The following is a 21,917-nucleotide window of genomic DNA, read 5'->3' as shown; positions in this document are numbered from 1 at the left end:
TTAGCCACTGCTTATGTACGAGAAAGACTAAATGCTTGGTTAATCAACGCCTTGAAAATATAATGATCCATCTTCAATTCGACATGAAGCCACAAAGAAATTAGTCCCACTTCTCTCTCCTCTTGGAATACACAAACCAAAATATTTAATAACTTCTTCTTAGTGTGAGTGGAGGGACATGGACAAGAGCAATTATCATAGCTTCCCTTCAAGTTAACCTCTGGCAGTTGGCACTGATCACACGGACACCTCTGATTGATCCAAGATAAAATTGAAATGTGTAAAACTGTCTAGTCAATCATGGAAGGAACGGATGAACTTGAGGTGAATATGATATTTTGCGATATACATCAACGTTGCCTTGGAACTTTTTTGCAGGTTCGCTTCATATTTTGTAACAAACGCGCAAAAACTGCAATAAAACAGCACTATATGCTTCTGGACAAAATACAATGACAGTAAAAAATAAGCCCTGATGGTATTCATTCTCGGCCAAAATCCAATCACAAAATATTTTGTAGTAAGAACTAAATTTCGGCTAAAAACCGTGCACGTTTAAAAAAAGAATCATTCCAATGACGGTCCATTATTGCGGTCCTGAAATCGCCACTATTTCCGGCCTCTCCAACGCAACTCGTTGTCCAGAGGTAAATATGCTGATATCATCAACTTGGCATCAACCTAGCGTGAAATTTGCTTAAAATGCACATTGAATTTGTCAAACATAAATGACGTCATTAAAGACTTTGCAAGGTTTCTTTTATGATTTGATGCCATTTGATGCATACTTCAAGTCAATAAGCAGCCATTCAATAAGGGAAAACTATAATAAAGTACATATGCCCTTTTAGAAATTGCAAAAGTTGTAATAGCATGTGCAATTTTGTCGTAAAACTTTTTGATAACTTTATTCATGGTAAATTTACAATCTTTCTTGTGATATTCCTGGTGAATTTTTTCATCCTTATTTTAAATTTTACTACATCATCTTGACAAAATTACAGGATAATAAAGAAAATAGTAACTTAATGGAAGAGAAAGGGAATCTTGCCTCAATAAATATTTGATTTATTTCTATGAAACCTTGAATGTATTTTCCGGTCCCAAGCAGAAGATGAATTGGAATGTAAACAGCAACAAACAAGAAGCAGGAAGTGGCAGGAAATGGAAATATATGGCTTTGGGCAGGAAGCCAAGTTTCAAAAGCCAAGGCTTTTGAAACATAGGGTATAATTAAATTAGATCGCTTGGATCTATATTGGAAAGCAACAGATTGATATTTAAGCTCCTATAATATCGCGATTGTGTTGTTTTTGCCCTTGCTTGCTGCTGCGACCGTTGATTATATCGTAAGATGGAAGTCGAAGATGGGAAGTTTAGACACATACGACAGTTTTTTGCCGAGGACGCCTGGGAAGCCCTAAGTGATCTCGAGAAGCAAGTTTATTGTAACATGAAGTCCAACTATGACAAGTTATCTGAACTCGGTGAGTCAGAGCTACCCATTTTTTACGTTTTTATATGTTTAACCCTCGCCCGTATTGGTGTTTTTCCAGCCGCGAACGTATAATGGCCCTTTCACACGTAGCAACTTTTCCGGTCGCCGGCGACGGCAACTGTCGCCGGCGATCGCCAGCGACCGGGGTCAGTCGCCGGCGATCGCCAGCGACCGGGGTCAGTCGCCGGCAACTCCGCAGTTGTCGATATCAGCTGACCAGTCGCCGGGGTGTGACGTAGCAGTCGTGTCAGCCAATCATTGAAGAGTTGTCGGCGTTGCCGAGAAAGTTCAATTTTTCCAACATTTTGAAGTCGCCGGCGACTGTACTAGCCAGCCGCCGCTCAGCTGTCACGTGACCCGCTTGACCTTGAGTTGGCACCAGATATTGCGCTGCTGATACATGCAGCGGCGCAGCTTATTTTACTGCATTATTCAAGGTACTAAATATTTGGACATGTTTTGCAGGATGATAACTACCGTCTAGGTAATATTGGAATAATATTTATTAGATCTACGAGTATTATTGAAACAATACATAATATCAATGAAAATACAATCAAACTGCGATTCTTCTACATTGGAATTCAATGCACTCAAGCATAAAACTGAAAAGTGATGTGTACTTGCAGTTCCTCCATTTTTCCTAACGCATCAGCCAAGACTACGAGTGCTGCAGATTTTGCTCACCTGTCTTGTTTATTCAACTACAACCCTGTTCTCAATAAATGAATAACTTCGCTGTAACGACATTAGCATTGAAGGAATGGTTGGTGGTAAGCATGGGACAATCACAGTGATTTGTGGTCACACATTTGAACCGTGCTTTGTATATGAAAAACAGAAAAAAAGGCATTCTAGAAATGTAGCAGAAATTCAAATGCCAGAAACGGACCTGAGGAACGGCGAAGCCCACCACCCACATAAAACACAGGCTTTCATTATGTCAAAAACAGATGCTGTATTATCTAAAGCGCTGGATTGGGGAACACAAGTGTACCCCCCCCCCCCTTATAACAAAATGCATTTTTCCACACAGTGGATATCACTAAACATGGCGAGGTGACAGTATATGACACCATACATAAAAATGCAGCACGCGCGGACACGGGGCAAAGACGGTGGCACAATATGCCGATACCCAAGAAGACACAAGCCTAGGTCAAAGGTGACAATACTGTGACAGAAATCTTAAAATCAGCCTGGACACAGCTCACTCTTCATGACCGTTTTTTTTCGAAAATAGACCAACAAAACACCAAGGCTCCTTCGTCCAAAACTCGACATGCCGCTCCAAAGGCCTTGCAAAACAGCGCACACCAACAACGCATAATAGCCAGCAACGCACACGACAGGATTTTCGAGGCCCGAGTCGTCAGCCGCCGCCGCCGCCGCCACCTCCCGGCAGCTGATTGCTGAGTGCCTTGCTCCGGCTTGCCGCACCGCCCACCGCCGCCGATCGTGGCGACCTCTTTACTCTGGCAGAATCGACCCTACCGAGCGGCGACACCATTCAGAAGCAAAATGACAAATGAATTCACTGCACTTATGTCAGAAAATCGAATGCACATGCCATGGTCACATGCGGTGCCGTCCACGGGGCCGGCAGAAGCTGCACACTGTCACCGAACACCACCTGCACCTTGGACGCAGTATGTGAGGGCTTGGCGGACGCGCGCCGCCTCGCGTGCGGTATTGGCATCAAGGCCCGGACACGAGGGAGCACACTCGGCGCAATCAGAGCACACCGTCCGGGGCCGTCAGTGTCGATCTCCTGACCTCACAGAAAGTTGTGCAGCACACAGGTGAACGCCGTCAGTGTGGTGACTGGTGCGCAGCACACCGTCCCACGGAAGATCGTCTGTGGGCCGTGGTGCAGATGCTGTCTCTAGGCAGAGTCAACAGTGCAGTGGCAGAAGTTGAACATTCAGCTGCTAGACTCCTTTTCGGGTCAGCAATGCCGTCGAGTTGGCCATCAGGTGGTGTTGCAGAATCATCAGGTACTCTTGATCAGGTACATCAGGTACAGAACCTCTTGACTCATCAGGTAACGCTGTGACTTGTCTGCCAGGCACAGAGGGCGGACATGTCAGAACATACTTCAAATACATTTTTAAAAATCATTTTTTAACCAAAAGCTCTGCAAATTAGGAAGCCTGGAATAGGCTATTGCTTAGCATCATAAAAACTACCCAAATACCCAAATCAGGTTAGGCTTGGTTTACCCAAATACCCAAATCAGGTTAGGTTTGGTTTTTACACTTCAGGCTAAAATGAGAACTATCTTAGCATCATTATCCTTGATGTAGCATTGTTGATGCTTTTTGTCTTGTACAATTGGCAATCAGTATTCAGTGACACAGAATTGGAATTTGTGGTTCAGAAACCTAGCATTATTTGAAATAATAGCATTTTAGCAGTGCTCATTCTTTTTGAAAGCAAGTGTATTTTTTAATATAATTTTCTAGGTAATTCATTTCCTACTGAATATGGTTATGAGACCATTGTTACTAATTTTGGTATTATTAAGGCAGCTGTAGCATGAGTGGGCATATGCTGTAGAGACTGGAGTGATTAAAGTCACTAGAGGCTTGAGGGTTTTTTTTTTTAGACATTATGCAGCAGCCTGGGGAGATATGCAGAGGCAAGTCTAGGCACCACCAGAAGGGGGACAAGCAGTCAGCACAACACACAGCGGGCACAAGGGGAGAAGATTGTAAAAACTATTGCCTGGATCCACCTCTGTGGACATCCTCAGGCATGCCTCTGTGGACATCTCCAGGCTGCTGCATGTAAAAAAGTATCAAGCCTCTAGTGACTTTTTCCACACTGCAGCAAATGCCCGCTTATTCTTGGTCTGCTCTACCTTCCTCCAATTATGAGTTTTGTGTGAAAACGACATTTTTACATTGGTGGAGCTTGTGTGCGCATGGTACACATAAGCCATGACGGCAGCATTGCTGCAATGAATAGGAAACAGCTCCAGGCCCAAAATACATACCACCTAATACCTTGCCAAAATACATGACATACCTACCACCTACTGTTGCATAATGCAATTATTTATGTACTAATAAGCCATGGATTATCATTTGCCATGTGAGCACGCACACACATGTGAACCCAATGCGGATTAAGTTTGGCCTGGGTTGTTTATCCATGGTACCAAGGAAAACCCCAGCAGAAACAATAACAAAATTGCAAAGCTACCTGTTTGATTTTGATCATGCTAATTAATGAGCAGCAATATAATATTTTGTTGCTATCAAATATTTCCTTGTGGCGCACGAATACGTAGGCAAATAGCTGACTGATGGGTAGGCACTTTGTCCTCAAGCCGGGCACTGATACTGAATGTAAACCATGTTCTTGTGACACAACAAGCAAGTTTTCATTACCTTATGAAACTAGTGTCAATTTCAATGTCATTAAAATATTCAATTTTGATGAAAAAAATACATATTTATCACAAATAAAAATCATGGGTGATCATGGGCAAGTGCGCCACAAATGACATAAACCCTCCAATATTGTCGAATCAAGCTTAAATTCAAGTCACAACAGCTTCACGACAGGCAAACTACAAGATAATAATCCCTATGCTACTGTGCAACAAATTTAAGGTAGCCACACCAACCAAAAATGCATCACAAATCACCTAAACCACTCACCAAGGACAAAACTGTCATGGCGGCGTCCGCTGCTCGAGAAGAGTCGCCGGCGACTGGCCTGTGACGCGGATCTGACGTCACCAGTTGCTGGCGATTGCCCGGCCGTGGCCCGGCGATCGCCACCGACTTGCTTACGTCATACCTACGTCACACACGATCGTTGGCTGGCGGTCGCTGGCGGTCGCCGGCGACTGCTGCTGTCGCCGGCGACTGAAAAGTTGCTACGTGTGAAAGGGCCATAAGGGGGGGAACGGACCCCCCCCCCTTACCGTTTCGCCCCTGATTGAGCTAGAGCTTCGCGGAAAAAACGAGCGTGCTGCCCGTGACGAGAGGAAGCCGATGATACCTAATTTTAAGGTCTTAGGTCATTGGTTGACCTTGCAGGTCAGGTCAATGACCCAAAAGTCGGGAAAATCGGGACCTGTTAGAATGTCGTAAAGTGTGGCTGCTATGGGGTTCTTCGGGGTGCTGATCACGAATATCATGTTAGTTTTGATCACAGATGATGTCTTCATGCATTTAGTCCAGGTCGGGTCAGGTCAGGTCAGGTCAACCAGTAGGGGTCCTGCCGGGTATTCCTAGTAGGTGTCAACCGCCTCTGACAGCCTCGTAACATGTTACGAAGGCACCAAAACTACTTCGTAAATGTTCATATGGCTGCTAAATTCGAATTCAGCTCCAAAAACTGGCCTAGAAACATGTAAAACTCGAATAAGTGAACCGAGGTCATCGAAGGTCAATGACCTGACCTAACCTTCAGGTGACCTTGACACCCACCCTTATGCATGGGGGCAACATCATATCACATGTTTGAACGCTTGAAACCACGAAAAGACTGCAAGCGCGCGGCTAATGCGAGCCGACATACGCCGAATCGGGATCCGGCCAAACATGGTCTTGAAAAGTAGGTCACAGGTCAAAGGTCATTGGGGTCAGGGTCATGAAATTTTCAGGGTAGGTGTAAAATTGATTAACGCGAGGGTACTGAAAGTTTCGTCGCGATCGGCCGCTTTTTACGCGAGTTATTAGTTAATAGTTATTATGCTATGGCCCGGCGAAAAAAGTGGGGGCGTTTAACGCCCCCCCCCCCCCCAGCAACTCGCGGGTTAATAGGGCTATCGAATGCGCTTTTCTGCGGCGCTTTAGCTCTATTGGTTCCCGAGTTATGCGTTGGCTTCCTGGAAATTGTCGACATTCGACCTGAAAATCGGCGAAATTTTGCCTTCAATGACCTCTGGTGACCTGACATTTGACCTGACCAAAAAAGTGACCGAGGTGATCTCGTCATTATCTTTGGCGCTCTTTCGAACGCCGCTTTTCGCGTATCGCTACGTGGCCCAGGAGCAGAGTTAGAGGGGGGTGTTCAACCCCCCCCCCCCCCAGCAGGGCCTCGTTTCATAAAGCGAGTCCGTAACTTACGCCGGTTTTTGGTCTTGTATTGTGTGACACGCCGTACTTTCTTTTGAACCGAAATCGATGTTATCACATTTTTTACGAAATTCCGAGGACGGAATTTTTCCAAGGTTGTTTCTGATGTGACACTCCGTACTTTCTTTCGATATCGATGTTATCACCTTTTTTTCGAAATTCCGAGGATGTGACACTCCGTACTTTCTTTCGATATCGATGTTATCACCTTTTTTTCGAAATTCCGAGGACGGAATTTTTCCAAGGTTGTTTCTGATGTGACACGCCGAACTTTCTTTTGAACCGAAATCGATGTTATCACATTTTTTTCGAAATTCCGAGGACGGAATTTTTCCAAGGTTGTTTCTGATGTGACACGCCGTACTTTCTTTCGAACCGAGTTTCATGTAACACACTGTCCTATCTCCGAGCCATGTGGACCGATCGATTCTCGATGCGCTTCGCTGCTCCATATAAAAGCAGCGGCGACACGAGCGCGCACACACTCTGTCTCTCAGTCGGACACTCGTCACTGGACTCTACTGGTGGCGGTACACCGCGTGGGTCGCCGGACCATTCGGTCCGGGACATTCGTCCCGGACGTCAAGACACTTACACACACTCTCTGGTTGGGCACTCGAACCTCGTCACCGGACTCTACTGTTGGTGCCGTGTGGGTCGCAGGACCATCCGGTCCGGGACATTTGTCCCGGACGTTGAGACACTCGCTCTGTGTGACTCTGCCTGTGAACACCCGCTTCGGCCGATGCGGTGCGACGCGGTTACCGATTTGTCAGCGTGGGTGCCAGTCCAGTGCTGAAACCGACGAACTGCTATCATGTAAGTCCAGCAGCGCGTCGCCGGTCATTCGGCGGCCTTAGATTTCTCCGGCCTATTGAATGCTTTATTTTTGGCGCACTAACATAAAATCTGAATATGTCAATTGATCCAAATATCTCGGTAAATGTTCACCTGCTTGCGAATTTCCGCCTTCAGCATTATTTTGCGCGCTATTCTTGCCGTTGCAAGCATTCATTTCGAAGCCGCTAGCGTTTTGTTCCCTTTGCGAAGTCGATTTTCGTGTGTTTGTGAGTGTGTGTGTGTTTGCGTATACCCAAGGGTTTGATGGTCGTACCAGCCAAATATGTCGCGCTCCCACTGCCACCCCTACTCCCTCCTCTTGAAATTAGCACGCAACATACAATATAACCCACTGACGAAACTAGACTATGATGGTGAATGAGGGGTTATAACGGAAGGGGAATGATCGAAGCGATGGGTTGACGAGGTCGGGTAGATGAGTAGAGTAGAACGGGGTTCGGAAATTGTGGTCTATAATTGGGTAGCAAGGCCAACAAATGATATATCTTGGTCAAATATCAAGGGGAGTGGGTCGATTTGAGCGTTGAGGATCTGGGGGTTGTCCTCTTATTACTTTGCTATTAACCTGCGGTCATTAGCTCATACTAACGCTTGGATGACGTCAACTGACAATACCAGATAATTTCCGTAATCAACATCTTGTTAAAAAAAAAAATCTTCAGAGCTCAGCATGCCATTTGACGGTAGCTTTCCTGTATGCATTCGCAATTATCCGGATAGTTGTTACTTGCTAGTAGGTCTCAGTTCGCTTATTCATCAATTACAGCTCAAGGAGGTCCAAAATGAAACACCTTTCAGTTTTCACGCATTCAATGTTTTGCGGCTGAACGTTTTGCATTCTATTTCATATAATGCGGCATGGTTAAGTGCGGAGTACGTTGGGTTCCAACCTTACTATAATTCTCGGTAAAGGCACGTTTTCTAGATGAAACCCAGGCATGGAAAACGCATGATCAGGAACAGATATAGTGTCTAGTTTTATTACTAGTTAACTTCCCCTTAAAACGTAAAGCGACGCCCGCTTTAATTTTGTGATGAATGCTACATTTCGGTACAGTGGCTCTCAGCAGTGAAATTGATGCCAAAGGGGCATTACGTAGAAGTCAATTTATTCTATTGTCAACCTGTTCAGTTGTTCTTGTTGAAGAACCCTCTTATTGTCATTCAGTGTGACTGGTAAATTTGGTTAACTACGTCAATATAACTTTGCCTAATTCAGTAATCTCCAGATTCGTTCCAGTTCCAGTTCACCCGATTAGTCGCAGCCGCTTAGTTTCGGGGACGCCGTATCATTATCATTTAGTAATGTCCTATACTTGCTTAAGGACTATTCACCTAATTGACATTCAGTGCGTCTGGCACATTTGGTAAACTATACGTCAATATCACTCCGCCAAACTCAACAGAATTCCAGGCGCGCCGGTTCGCCTATTTAGCGTCAGCCATTTGGTAGGGGACGCCGCATCGTTATAATTTATGTAAATTGTTAGTGCAGCAGATAACCGAACGATTTTGGGACCAAGTCAATAAGATAAACAATCATTGTCAGTTGGCTCCATTCCTCTATTCAGCGACTAATTTACGGGACAACAATTGTAGTGGTTAAGAGAGACATACGGTCTGGCGTTACACCAGCCGCCCTTACCAGGAAAATATTCCAGTCGTTACCATTATATCAAATGGGGTAGATCATTACTACTGATTGTCATTGTCGACATCATGCCCTGCACCAGTGAGAGCTGCGACGAGTCCACTTCTAAGACACATGTAATGGTGTGTGACGCCTATTTCCTGTAAAGTTTCTACAGCACCAGCCCAGATCTCCCGACTGCAGTGTGAGCGCTGGGTTTACTACCCCCATAAATGAGACAGCGACGGCTGGCCATGCGTGGCCGTAATTACCTCTCTATGGAAGCGAGCTGAAGCGTATTGGTACGGTATACACAATCGACTGGATTACACTTTTCCAATTGTCGGGGAATGAGAAATAAGTGCTGTCCCCCCTGTTCTGATCAAGGTAGTGCAATTGTACTTAAGGCAGTGTTGGTCGTTGCATGGAGATACCACTTGCACGCCTCCACACATTTTCGAATGGTTGGAGACGTGCCATTGGCTGGCTGAAGGTCAGATCCAGTTTGGGGGCCCGTACTGTCGTGAGCCGGCAGTGAAACGGGCAGGCGTCGTTGTTCGATTGCCTGTGCTGCCGCTGGTGAGAAGCGGCGGTGCAGGGTGCGTGCCTGATTAGCTAACCAGGATGTAGGGTGATGCATCACGCTGACGCCGTTGATGGATATCCGGGTGAAGTCCGCTGTGGTATTCCGGACGGTCCCGATGTGGTTTTCCGGGTGAAGTCTGCTGTGGTATTCCAGACGTATGCCCTTATGTTGCCGGGTTAAGTCCGCTGTGGTATTCCGGACAGTCCCGATGTGGTTTTCCGGGTGAAGTCTGCTGTGGTATTCCAGACGTATGCCCTTATGTTGCCGGGTTAAGTCCGCTGTGGTATTCCGGACAGTCCCGATGTGGTTTTCCGGGTGTAGTCTGCTGTGGTATTCCAGACGTACCCCGTTATGTTGCCGGGTTAAGTCCGCTGTGGTATTCCGGACAGTCCCGATGTGGTTTTCCGGGTGTAGTCTGCTGTGGTATTCCAGACGTACCCCGTTACGGTTTCCGGGAGTAGTCCGCTGTGGTTTTCCGGACGTACCCCGAGGTGGTTAGAGTTCCGTGAGTCTAAGGAATCACGACAAAAGGGTATCTCATGTAACGGGGCTACATGGTGGTGCCATGATTAGCCGCATGGAGGGGGCTACTAATTTCTGGAATTCACTTCCGAAGTACGGTTGTCGTGCGAATGTGATTATTACTAGCTCGTTCCGGAAGCTCCTAATTGCCTTCAGAGTGGGCTGACTCTGTGGTCAATTTCAGCTGCAGGCTGCTTCCAGGATGACCTGAATAATGATTGAGAGGTGCATGCATGCAATAATGCCAGTTGCGGAAGCCCAGAGATAATGATGCTAGCTGCCCATCCCGACCGTTAAACACTTGCCAAAAAGGTTGATTGGACTACTCCATATAATCGGATCGATATTGTTCGGACCGCTCTGAGTGGGCCTGTATTGCCTGGGCGTGTCCACCAGTCGCACAGCATCACCAGCTGCTCGTTTATGACGATGAACAGTGAAATCGATACTCAATCTCAGAGGGAATAGCACAGCTCTCAGTACAGCCGACCGACAGTGTGCAGGTGCCACTGCACTCATCGCTTGGTAACAATCCAAATCGGTAATCGTTTTACAGCCGCGCCGAGCCGCGCGCGCCGCAGGACCGGTGAGGCGTCATTTTATTGTGATTGTTGTCTCGTTCCACCCAGTACAGAATTAACAAGTGTCACCACCACGTACTTGACTGATACAACTTTGGCTCGGAACGAAACGAATTGGTAACTTGCTTTTAGCCTGTTCTCCCCGCGCGTCTAACAAAGTCTCGTCAGGTCACCCGGGCCGACAAGTTTTACAAGTAAGACAGTAGTACTGAGCAGGTGCGGCCGGGACCACTCGGCGTGTCCGCTAGCCATTTTATGGCATAAACGCCGAATCGATAGTTGTCGAAACTAAACAGCCTCCTCTCTCTCTCTCTCTCTCTCTCTCTCTCTCTCTCTCTCTCTCTCTCTCTCTCTCTCTCTCTCTCTCTCTCTCTCTCTCTCTCTCTCTCTCTCTCCTCTCTCTCTCTCTCTCTCTCTCTCTCTCTCTCTCTCTCTCTCTCTCTCTCTCTCTCTCTCTCTCTCTCTCTCTCTCTCTCTCTCTCTCTCTCACTCCCTCACTCACTCACTCTCATTCTCTTCTTTCACTCTCCCTCTCCCTCCCTCTGTCTTCACAGTTCCGTAACGCGCTTGTAGCGGAACAGTAAATGGGGCTTTTGAGTTTTCCTGGCATTATTGGTGCGCTTTGTTTGGTTTAATTTACCTATGATGCGTAGGCACTGAACGTTTACCGAGATATGAGAGTGCAAATTGACACAATTCAGACTTTAACAAAATTAGTCAGTCACGACAGCTTGTTGCTTTTATGCATTTTGGGCTTTGGGAATCTAAACTGCTTAATGATCTGCCGACAAACTGACGGGCGAGCGTGAGAGGCGTTACGCGGCGGCGATGATGTTGAACAAAGAAAAAAAGAAGACTAGTTGAGAGCATCACGACCAGAACCAACGGAAACAGGAAGAAAATCACGGTACCACGACAAAAATCAGCATCGACACCTCATCACATCGAAATATCAATACATCAATCGGAAACGCCGCGTAACAATTGCAAGTGCATGTGAAGCGATGACGATAATTTGAATCTTGAGTTTATTTATCTTGCAAGCAAGAACAGAAGGGAAAAGGGGAAATAAATTTATCACTTCACATGCACTTGCAATACAAGCCCAAAAACCGGCGTAAGTTACGGACTCACTTTATGAAACGAGGCCCAGGGCGTGGAAATCCAGGACCCCCAGCCGGGCCCGGGTTAATGAAGGCTGCGTATGCTGTATACGCGCAGCCTTAACCCTATTAGTGGCAGGCTCCTGGCTACCCCTATTAGTGGCAGGGGGGGCTGTTTACGACCCCCCTTGATATCACGAGATCTAACGGGCCGATTTTCAAAATTCAAACGGCATTCGATTTCGCTCAACGTGATCTACATTTCTAAAAAAATGAAAATTAAGAAAATGTCAATAGGGGGGTAGAGGGGGGTAAAAACGGGCAAATTGCAGATACATTTTAGACTGTTTATCACGGCCAGTTTTCTGAACCAGTCTTAACGCAACGTTTGCCGATCGATAGAGAATGAACCAGGAATTCACATGGATCCTAAAAATATGCATTTTCAAAAATCATAGGCGGATACAGATCATTGAGATTGGGGGTACACAAAAAGTATAGTAAATAAGGTTTTTGTTGGTACTGTTTCTGGAAAGGGTGGTAATGGTCTTGTTATGTTACAATTTTCTTATGAGAGAACGACTACAATTGTATTGGTCATGCATAGGCGGTGTCAGGGCACCTATGTTGGGAGGTAAAACATAACCCCCCTTTTTGGACGCCTGGATCCGCCTATTATAGCAAAAACGTGTCAAAAGAGGATGCACAATAACTTTGTGTATGTTATCACATGATACCTTTCATTCACTGTTCGTAAAACTGGTGCATACAGTGATAATACATCAGCATCGTGATCTTCGCCCAAATGACTCGCTTCACGAATAGGACTCCCCAATTCCCAGTGCTCTGGAGCCGCCCCTGGTAAAGTTATGAACTTGAAATTTTCAAGGAATGTGCCCAATTTAGTTTTAAGAAAAGTCAGAAAATTTCAGCATCGTAGCTTCAGCGGTTTCGGAGTTATTCCCGAAAAACCTGAGGGGTGGATAAAAACAACCCCCCCCCCCCCTGCCACTAATAGGGTTAATGAATGTCTCGTCGAACCTTAACCCTACAAAACAAAACCAATGGCAAACAGCCCGTCAGTTTCTGGCCGAGTAATGTGTACTGTGTAGCTCCATCAACGAGGAATCTTTAAAGGTATCAGTATAGAGGTGTCGTTAACCCTCGCCCGTATCAGTACTTAGGGAGGGGTCGAACAAGGGTCGAACGGACCCCCTCTCGATTTTTCGCGAATAACTCGCGTAAAAAGCGGCTGACCGCGACGAAACTTTCAGTACCCTCGCGTTAATCAATTTTACACCTACCCTTAAAGTTTCATGACCCTGACCCAAATGACCTTTGACCTGTGACCTACTTTTCGAGACCATGTTTGGCCGGAATCGTGATTTGGCGTATGTCGGGCCGACATACGCCGCATTAGCCGCGCGTTTGCAGTCTTTTCGTGGTTTCAAGCGTTCAAACATGAACATGGGATATGATGTTGCCCCGGCCCCATGCGTTAGGATGGGTGTCAACTACATGCTCGTTTTTACCGCGAAGCTCTAGCTCGATCAGGGGCGAAACGGCAAGGAGGGTCCAACGGCCCCCCCCCCCCCGTTATACGTTCACGGCTGGAAAAACACCAATACGGGCGAGGGTTAATCCACGGAAAAGGTGTGCTAGGATTACGGAAAAGCAAGCTGTAAACATGTTGCCGGTATTCAGCATGAATTAAATTATGGTATGAATTAAACGTGCATTATTCGGTAGTTTGTATCTCTAGCGGGAGGATGGAGCTGCTTTAAAGTGTAATCCATACGGAACGGCTATTTGGAGAACCTAAGTTTATCCTCGCCCATATATAGGGGGGGGGGGGAGGTCGAACGAACCCTCTCCCCCCCCCCTGGTTTGCGCGGATAACTCATGTAAAAAGCGGCCGATTGCCATGAAACTTTCAATACCCTCGCGTTAATCAATTTTGCGCTTACCCTTTAAATGTTATGACCCGGCTGACCACCCTAATGACCTTTGACCGATGACCTATTTTTCGAGACCATGTTTGGCTGCAATCGCGATTCGGTGGATGTCGATTCGCATTAGCCGCGCGTTTGCAGTCTTTTCGTGGTTTCAAGCGTTCAGACATGTGATATGATGCTCTGACATGCATTAATGTGGGTGTCAAGGTCACCTGAAGGTCAGGTCAGGTCACTGATCTTTGATTACCTCGGTTCTTTTTTCCAGTTTGACATGTTTCTAAGCTAGTTTTAGGAGCTGAATTTGAATTAAGCAACCATTTGAATTGAACATTAACGAAGTTGCATGGAAAATCGGGACCTGTTAAAGCGTCGTAAAGTGTGGCTGCTAAGGGTTTTTCGGGGTGCTAATCACGAATGTCATGTTTGTTTTGATCACAGATGATGTCTTCATGCATTTAGGCCAAGTCGGGTCAGGTCAGTTCAACTAGGAGGGGTCCTGCCGGGTATTCGTAGTAGGTGTCAGCCGCCTCAGACAGCTTCATAATATATTATGAAGGCACCAAAGTACTTCATATAGTTCAAATGGGTGAATTCGAATTCAGCTCCCAAATCTAGCCTAAAAACATGTAAAACTCGAAAAAGTGGACCTTGGTCATCAAAGGTCAATGACCTGACCTGACCTTCAGGTGACCTTGACACCCACCCTAATGCATGGGAGCAGCATCATATCACATGTTTGAATGCTTAAAACCACGAAAAGACTGCAAACGCTCGGCTAATGCCAGCCCACGTACACCGAATCGCGATTCCGGCCAAACATGGTCTCGAAAGTAGGTCAAAGGTCATTTGGGTCAGGGTCATGAAATTGTCAGGGTAGGTGTGAAATTGTTTAACGCGAGGGTACTAGAAGTTGTGTCGTGATCGGTCGTTTTTACGCGAGTTGTTCGCGAAAACCGAGAGGGGGTCCGTTTGACCCCCCCCCCCCCATCGGGCAAGGGTTAAATTGCTTTAAGTGAGCTTGGGTGCCGGCGGCCAATCGATCCTATGCGTCAGCGGCTGTGAAAACATCTAAAGCGAGGGTAAGATTATAATCGTCTAATTTATGCAGATCTCAGGTATGAGAGTTTGCTGTTGTGTCGGCCCGGGACTGGCTGTGTAACAGGATTTGGTTTGATTTCCCGGCTCTATTTAGTATTTGACCACCGTGGTGATCTGATTCGGCGTTTGGCTACGCATAGTTACACCACCAAGATAGGCGTGCCTAGGAGCTGATGCCCATTAAGCCCCGTTTTGTGTACGATTAGCCAAACTGTTCATCGGCGTTGCCGCTGGAACGGTACGGCAGTCGTAGCTATGAGGGAGGAAAGCAGGCACTATGTCCGCCACGCCGTAAAGGTGTTAGCGAGCCCTGCAATTCCCCCCACGCCTATACACACGAATACTGCTGTCGTTTTGTTAGAGCACGGCCCCAGCCCTCCATTTAAGGGTGGTTGACGGCTCCGCCAGAAATACAGGAGAAGCAGTTAAGTGTTCCATTGTCGGCTGAGTGCTTGTGTCGGTCCCCACACAGGCATCGCGGGCCAGCCGCCATCGTTCATGCGCGCCCCGCCGCCGCTGCCGCCGCCCCGGCCGGCCCGACCGAAGCGTCCTCGACCAGCGAGGTCGGCCGATGACGGCGACGATGACTGGAGCCCGTCGCGATGCGTCCGGCCTGCCCAGCGGCGGTCGCGTTCCACCGTGCGACGTGGCGCCGCCAAGAGCAAGTTCCAGCCGCCGGTGAAGAGGACGGCGACGGTGACATCGGCTGAGGTTGGTAGGGAACTGTTGGGGTGGTGTTGGCCGTCTTCTCTGCAAAACACGGGACGTTTAACATTGCTCTCCAGAGAGGTACAGTAGCATTTTACACGCTTGTGATAATTGTGGGACATGGTAGTAATTATTAGGTAGTATTTAATTGGGTAGTAATTTACGCTCCTACTTGCTAGTTATCGAGTCATTTCCCGTTCAATAATATACCCGAGGCTGGAGGGTCATCGCTTGGCTTTCTTGGAGTATCTTATCATCACCTGTCACTATATTTCAGACGGCGCCCGCTGCTTCCTCGGCCGTGTGCGGTGAGCACGTCCAGTCAGAGGAGCGGCGGCGGGTCACCACAGAAGAGGCGGCAAAGGAGGCGGACCGGTCTCCGCACCGGCCACCGTCGCCGCCGTACGATTTCATCGGCTTTACTCTCGAGGATCAGTTCAAGTAAGTGACGACAGCGAGTGTTATTGTGAAAATTTCAAGATACCTATCTATATCTAGCGATACCTATAAAACTAGCGATATTTTGCTGTAATTACAACGACTGGCACTTAAGGTTTGCATTTTAGCGTATTGTTTGTGGTCGGATTTCTACTGTTTGTTTGGGGGCCAATTTACTTTCCGCACACCTTCTGCAAGGCATGATTCAAAAGCCTTTTTATCGCCAAATAAATGAACCTCCAAGACCATTCTATGTATGGTTTGACGCGACTTTCAGGGCCCGGCACGCTGTGGACACGAAAGCTGAACTGCTGTGGAACCACATCATCACCGAGTTCAAGGACTTGGGAGAAGGTAAGGATTGTCATCATCATTGTCATTGGTATGAATAGCATGTCCTAGACACCATTTTACAGTCACGACCGGTTTTGGCGTTTATCGTGAGACCAAACGTTTTGCCCGGTACTTTACGCGAAGGCAGCTGGATAATAGCCGTTTTCACGACGGGCTATCCGGCGAATGCACCTGCCAAATCTGCACCTAATTTCTTTTACAGCAAATATCTTCATTTTGTGAATTTATTTCAGTGTTTTAATCGATGATGCTCTCTGATAATATGACAAAGCAGGCATATAAGCAATTAGTGCAGCCCTAGCTGATAGCTGCTAAGAGACACACTGAACCTGATTTGACCAAATCTGCACCTAATCTGCACCAGATGTGCACCAAATGTGTACCAGATGGCCGTCGTGAAAACGGCCAATAGTTCAGCTGGTGCTCTGGTGGCTATGTATGTTACATTGAGTGTTCGGGCATGACGTGATGTAATGTCAAATTCCACAGAGCCTCCCGAGCGGGAGGTGTTCAAACGACGCCGGAACACGGTCAACTACCGGGAGGAGGAGGACCTGGACGACGACGACTACATCTGTGAGTAACCAGCTACCGTCTCATCAACAAATTACACTCAACCTGTCAGCCTCCATATTCTGCTGTGTATTATACGGTCGTATCGGCCGCAATGCGTGTTCTTGTTTTCCGAGTCTTCAGTCTTTTGACAGATAGAGATGACCTCTTTTTCGTGTTGTTCCAGTCTGTGACGAGTGTGACCGCGAGTGGGAGGGCGACTGTCCTGTGCACGGGCCGCTGGAGGTCGTAACCGACACCAAGGTACGGAACTCGGGAGGGGACCGCTAATTGCCCTCGCTCCGTTTGTACGTCTGTTGGCATTAATTGTGTAGCTTTGAGCTCCGGTCGATCACATAAATCATGCGATGTGTTTGTAAGTAAGCTATAGCTCGAGCTACAGTTGCTCATTATTTTATATCATATCGCCGTAAAAAGTGGTTCGAGTGGTAGTTACTACCTTTGTCATGCTACAATGCCCGCTAAACTATTTAAATTGAAAAGTATTCCGTGTTATTCTTTTCGCAATCATTGAACAATTATCAGCGTTTAACCCTATTAGTGGCAGGGGGGGGGGGGTTGTTTTCATCCACCCCTCAGGTTTTTCGGGAATATCTCCGAAACCGCTGAGGCTACGATGCTGAAATTTTCTGACTTTTCCTAAAACTAAATTGGGCACATTCCCTGAAAATTTCAAGTTCATAACTTTACCAGGGGCGGCTCCAGAGCACTGGGAATTGGGGGGTCCTATTCGTGAAGCGAGTCATTTGGGCGAAGATCACGATGCTGATGTATTATAACTGTATGCACCAGTTTTACGAACAGTGAATGAAAGGTATCATGTAATAACATATACAAAGTTATTGTGCACCCTCTTTTGACACTTTTTTGCTATAATAGGCGGATCCAGGCGTCCAAAAAGGGGGGTTATGTTTTACCTCCCAACATAGGTGCCCTGACACCGCCTATGCATGACCAATACAATTGTAGTCGTTCTCTCATTAGAAAATTGTAACATAACAAGACCATTACCACCCTTTTTAGAAACAGTACCAACAAAAACCTTATTTACTATACTTTTTGTGTACCCCCAATCTCAATGATGTGTATCCGCCTATTATTTTTGAAAATGCATATTTTTAGGATCCATGTGAATTCCTGGTTCATTCTCTATCAATCGGCAAAAGTTGCGTTAAAGGGACCCTCCCACCTTAACATTAGATTTGAGTTGAGATAGCCAAAATGGGGTCCCTGGCTCACAATTACCGTTTTCGGCACTCACAACATCGAGAAATGCCTTAAATCGGAAATATTGAATTTCAAAATTGCAGCATTTTGATTCAGAGGGGCTAATGCTAGGAATACCCCTCTGAATGTGTGACGTCAGCGCAGATATCTAACGATTTTTAAATGTTTGACTAAAACGTTTTGTAGCACGCGGTGGTATATGCTGCTTTGCGCGCAACAAATGCCGCACTTTCAAATAAAGTCGCTATAGGAACAGCGGAGATCCCAAAAAGTAAACAAAAGTAAAAGTCTAATATCTTGAAAACCGGTGAATATTTTTCGATGAAATTTGGTAGATATTCGTTTTTACTCTTTCTGAACCGAGCGACATCACTTTCATGCCAATTCATTTACTTTTTTGAAGGTGGGAGGGTCCCTTTAAGATTGGTTCAGAAACCTGGCCGTGATAAACAGTCTAAAATGTATCTGCAATTTGCCCGTTTTTACCCCCCTCTACCCCCCTATTGACATTTTTTAATTTTTATTTTTTTAGAAATGTAGATCACGTTGAGCGAAATCGAATGCCGTTTGAATTTTGAAAATCGGCCCGTTAGATCTCGACTCTCGAGATATCAGGGGAGGGGGTCGTAAACAGCCCCCCCCCTGCCACTAATAGGGGTAGCCAGGAGCCTGCCACTAATAGGGTTAACTACTAATTGTGATCACCGCAATATGCTTGCACACTGCACAGGTCCCGTTCGACGTTGGCGATCCAGAGAGAGACATCAAGACCCGTCCCGAGTTCCTCAACCCGGGCCGGTCCAAAATCCCCGGAGCCAACACCGGTAAAATCCTCATTATTTATCCTGATCACTGGATTATGGATCCCCTCTTTATTGTTTCACGATCTTCTAGGACTGTATTGATAGGAATCGTTCTTTTGTAGCGTCAATAAAGTGTTGTCATGCCGTTTCCTACAGTTCCTCCATCTCTTGTTGTCCACATTAAATATCCTGCGGCTGTGATGTATTCCTTATCGCGTTCTGAAGTATATTATACATTGCCAGTGCCTCCTGATTCTGTTCTCGGCAGGCTGTGTTTAGCCTATGGGCAGTAATTACTACCGGCGTCACTGACCTGTATCCCCCCCCCCCCCCCCGTTCACCGGCACACAGGCATTTGGACGGAGAAGGACCTGCCGGCGCGGCTGAGGTTCGGACCCTACGAGGGTATCGTCACCGCCGACCGACGCCAGGCCACCGACTCGGGCTACAGCTGGGAGGTGAGAGAGCGGCGGGTCTGGGGCGGGTTTGCGTGGGATGTATTTTCGAAACTAAATATCCATCGCGCTTATCGGGAAACACCAAAACGGAACCAGCCAGGGAAATTGAGAGGAAATCAATTTTTAGCCAGTTTAGATCTTTGTGTGTGCTTGTGATTTGTGTGTGCACTGCTTAGGTGTAGTTCATGAACAGAACGAAGTGAAACACCAGATCCCCAAGTCGTATTATGTACTGGTTTGGTGTTAGAAAAGCTGGTGTCTGATTGACATTTCTGTCGTAGATGAAGCAGTACAGTCTTCAACATCTCTGTGATGCTGACACCCTCGATGACTAGTGACTCTTAACTTCTTGTGTTGTAAGTACGTAATTAAACGCTAAACGGCCGTTGAGTTTTGACTGATGCACACTAACGGTTTTGCAGATCAAAAAGTGTCGGCGCGTGCACCACTACGTGAACGCCGGCGACTCGAGCTCCAGCAACTGGCTGCGGCTGGTCAACTGTGCCCGCTTCGAGCAGGAGCAGAACCTGATCGCCTTCCAGTACAAGGGCCAGATATACTACAGGTAACGGTGAACGTGTCTAGCGCAGACCTTGCCCTATAGAAACTTGTTCAGTGTTCACTGCTTCTCACGGTAGCTGTCTTTCAGCTATACAGTTATCGGCCTCATTGTTCATTGGATGTTGGGTCATTGCAGTCAGAAACAACTGATGAATTATTGGAACATTACACGGTAATAATAACAGCTGAGCTGTATAACTGCTCTTTCCATTGTGGTTATTCGTGATGTGCCAATTTGTATTGCACTGTGACCCTTTTTGGCAGCAGTGATTTTATTCGGTACGTGATTTGTTAGCGTGACCAATGCGCACAATATTCGGAATTCAGGGCTCGCTCATTATTTTTCTGACTCATAGTTGCACCTTTTTCGTCATGGCCACAGGACGTACAAGCCGATTGTGAAGGGCTCCGAGCTGCTGGTCTACTACGGAGACGCCTACGCCCGGGAGCTCAACATCAACGTGCAGACGTTCAGGAAGGCTCCGGCCGCCGCCCCGCCGCCAGCAGCCTTCGTGTCAGGTGAACGACCGAATATAGCATTTTCGATAGAATAGATATATTACAAAATGCTCAGTATTAATTGGCCAATCAGTAAAACACTTGAAACATGTCATTTTTCCGCGAGGCATGACTGGTTGACTGCCATCCCCAAAGGTAGACTGACTAGAGCGACATCTGTATTACTGGTCGCCTCATCTAATAGATAAGTAGACAAGCGCAACTATGAGCTTAAAAAAAAGCACATGAAGTCACATGTTGATAGTACACACATCCATGTATGTTGGTATATGGTAATCAGCGTCATTCGCCAGGTGGCTCCACGGTCCGCTGCGTGCACTGCGACTACGCCTGTCTGGGACAGGAGCGGCTGGACAGGCATGTGAAGAAATGGCACGGGCACATCGGCAGGGACGGACGGTTCAAGTGTGAGTGGTGTGAGTACTCGACGAACGATGTGTGTGATTTGAGTCGTCATCGCCTCACCCACACGGGAGAGCGGCCACACCGCTGTGACGAGTGCGGCAGGACGTTTACTCAGCTCGGTAATCTGACCCGTCACCGCCTTACACACACCGGCCAGAGACCGTACGTGTGTGACGTCTGTGGGAAGGCGTTCACACAGAACAGTCACCTAACGAGCCACAGACGGATCCACACCGGGGAGAAGGTGCGTCAGTGTGAGCAGTGTGGCGCCGTGTTTAACCATCTGTCTAATTACACCAGACATATGCAGTCACACAACGGTGTGAAGCCGCACCGGTGCCAGGTGTGCTCGGCCCGGTTCGCTACACGACGGCGCCTCACCGAACACATGCGGACTCACACGGGGGAGCGGCCGTACGGGTGCTCCTTCTGCCCGGCACGGTTCACGCAGCAGTCGGACATGAGAAGACACGTCACCAACCGGCACACACACGACTACCGACACAGGTGTGAGCGGTGTGGTAAAGGATTTGTGGCGCCCCGTGAACTGAGGAAACACAGTGAGAGGTGTTCGGTGACCAGCTGATGTGTGTGTAACTGTAAAGGCGGGGTGGTTGTTACGAGCCTATTGTGATTTTATATTGGCATGCTATTGCCGGTGGATCAACTTATTATGACAATGTCACTGTTGGCTGTGATCGTTGATTAGGGGCGTTGGTGCATGCCGCTTGATCAATTTTGGATTTAATCGCACACGCGCGACTCGATGACATTGCGCTACGTTATTGAAGAACCTTGTGATTAGATGTATTCATTGTATTACTGGGCCCTATCGATAAATGGGATGCTCTTTTTGCAATGGTATGTCTCATGGAGCGTTATGTTGATGTTTCATAATTTCATCTGTTCAATACAGTTTTGTGTTGGCCTATCTCGGCTGT

General features: G+C 47.1%; 1 protein-coding gene across 1 annotated transcript; it reads left to right on the top strand.

The window, feature by feature from the left end:
* Nucleotides 1–953: 953 nt before the first annotated feature.
* Nucleotides 954–21,907, top strand: LOC122390097 (histone-lysine N-methyltransferase PRDM9-like). The gene is made up of 11 exons (XM_043382755.1): nucleotides 954–1,487; nucleotides 15,403–15,641; nucleotides 15,916–16,079; nucleotides 16,354–16,430; nucleotides 16,920–17,006; nucleotides 17,170–17,246; nucleotides 18,961–19,054; nucleotides 19,385–19,491; nucleotides 19,914–20,056; nucleotides 20,435–20,571; nucleotides 20,865–21,907. The coding sequence occupies exons 1-11, from the start codon at nucleotides 1,355–1,357 to the stop codon at nucleotides 21,560–21,562; spliced, it is 1,956 nt and encodes a 651-aa protein (XP_043238690.1). The 5' UTR covers nucleotides 954–1,354; the 3' UTR covers nucleotides 21,563–21,907.
* The last annotated feature ends 10 nt before the right edge of the window (nucleotides 21,908–21,917 follow it).

This window comes from Amphibalanus amphitrite, unplaced genomic scaffold, assembly GCF_019059575.1.
Source record: "Amphibalanus amphitrite isolate SeventyFive unplaced genomic scaffold, NRLGWU_Aamphi_draft 000382F_arrow, whole genome shotgun sequence".
NCBI lineage: Eukaryota > Metazoa > Arthropoda > Thecostraca > Balanomorpha > Balanidae > Amphibalanus > Amphibalanus amphitrite.
The sequence above is the reverse complement of the archived record's forward strand: the minus strand, read 5'-3'. Positions and strand labels throughout refer to the sequence as shown.

Excerpts from the sequence above, each read along its gene's own strand:
- LOC122390097 (XM_043382755.1), top strand. The coding sequence starts at position 1,355 with ATGGAAGTCGAAGATGGGAAGTTTAGACACATACGACAGTTTTTTGCC. Across the intron at positions 15,642-15,915 it reads CGACGGTGACATCGGCTGAG|ACGGCGCCCGCTGCTTCCTC; the intron begins GTTGGTAGGGAA and ends ACTATATTTCAG. Across the intron at positions 16,080-16,353 it reads ACTCTCGAGGATCAGTTCAA|GGCCCGGCACGCTGTGGACA; the intron begins GTAAGTGACGAC and ends CGCGACTTTCAG.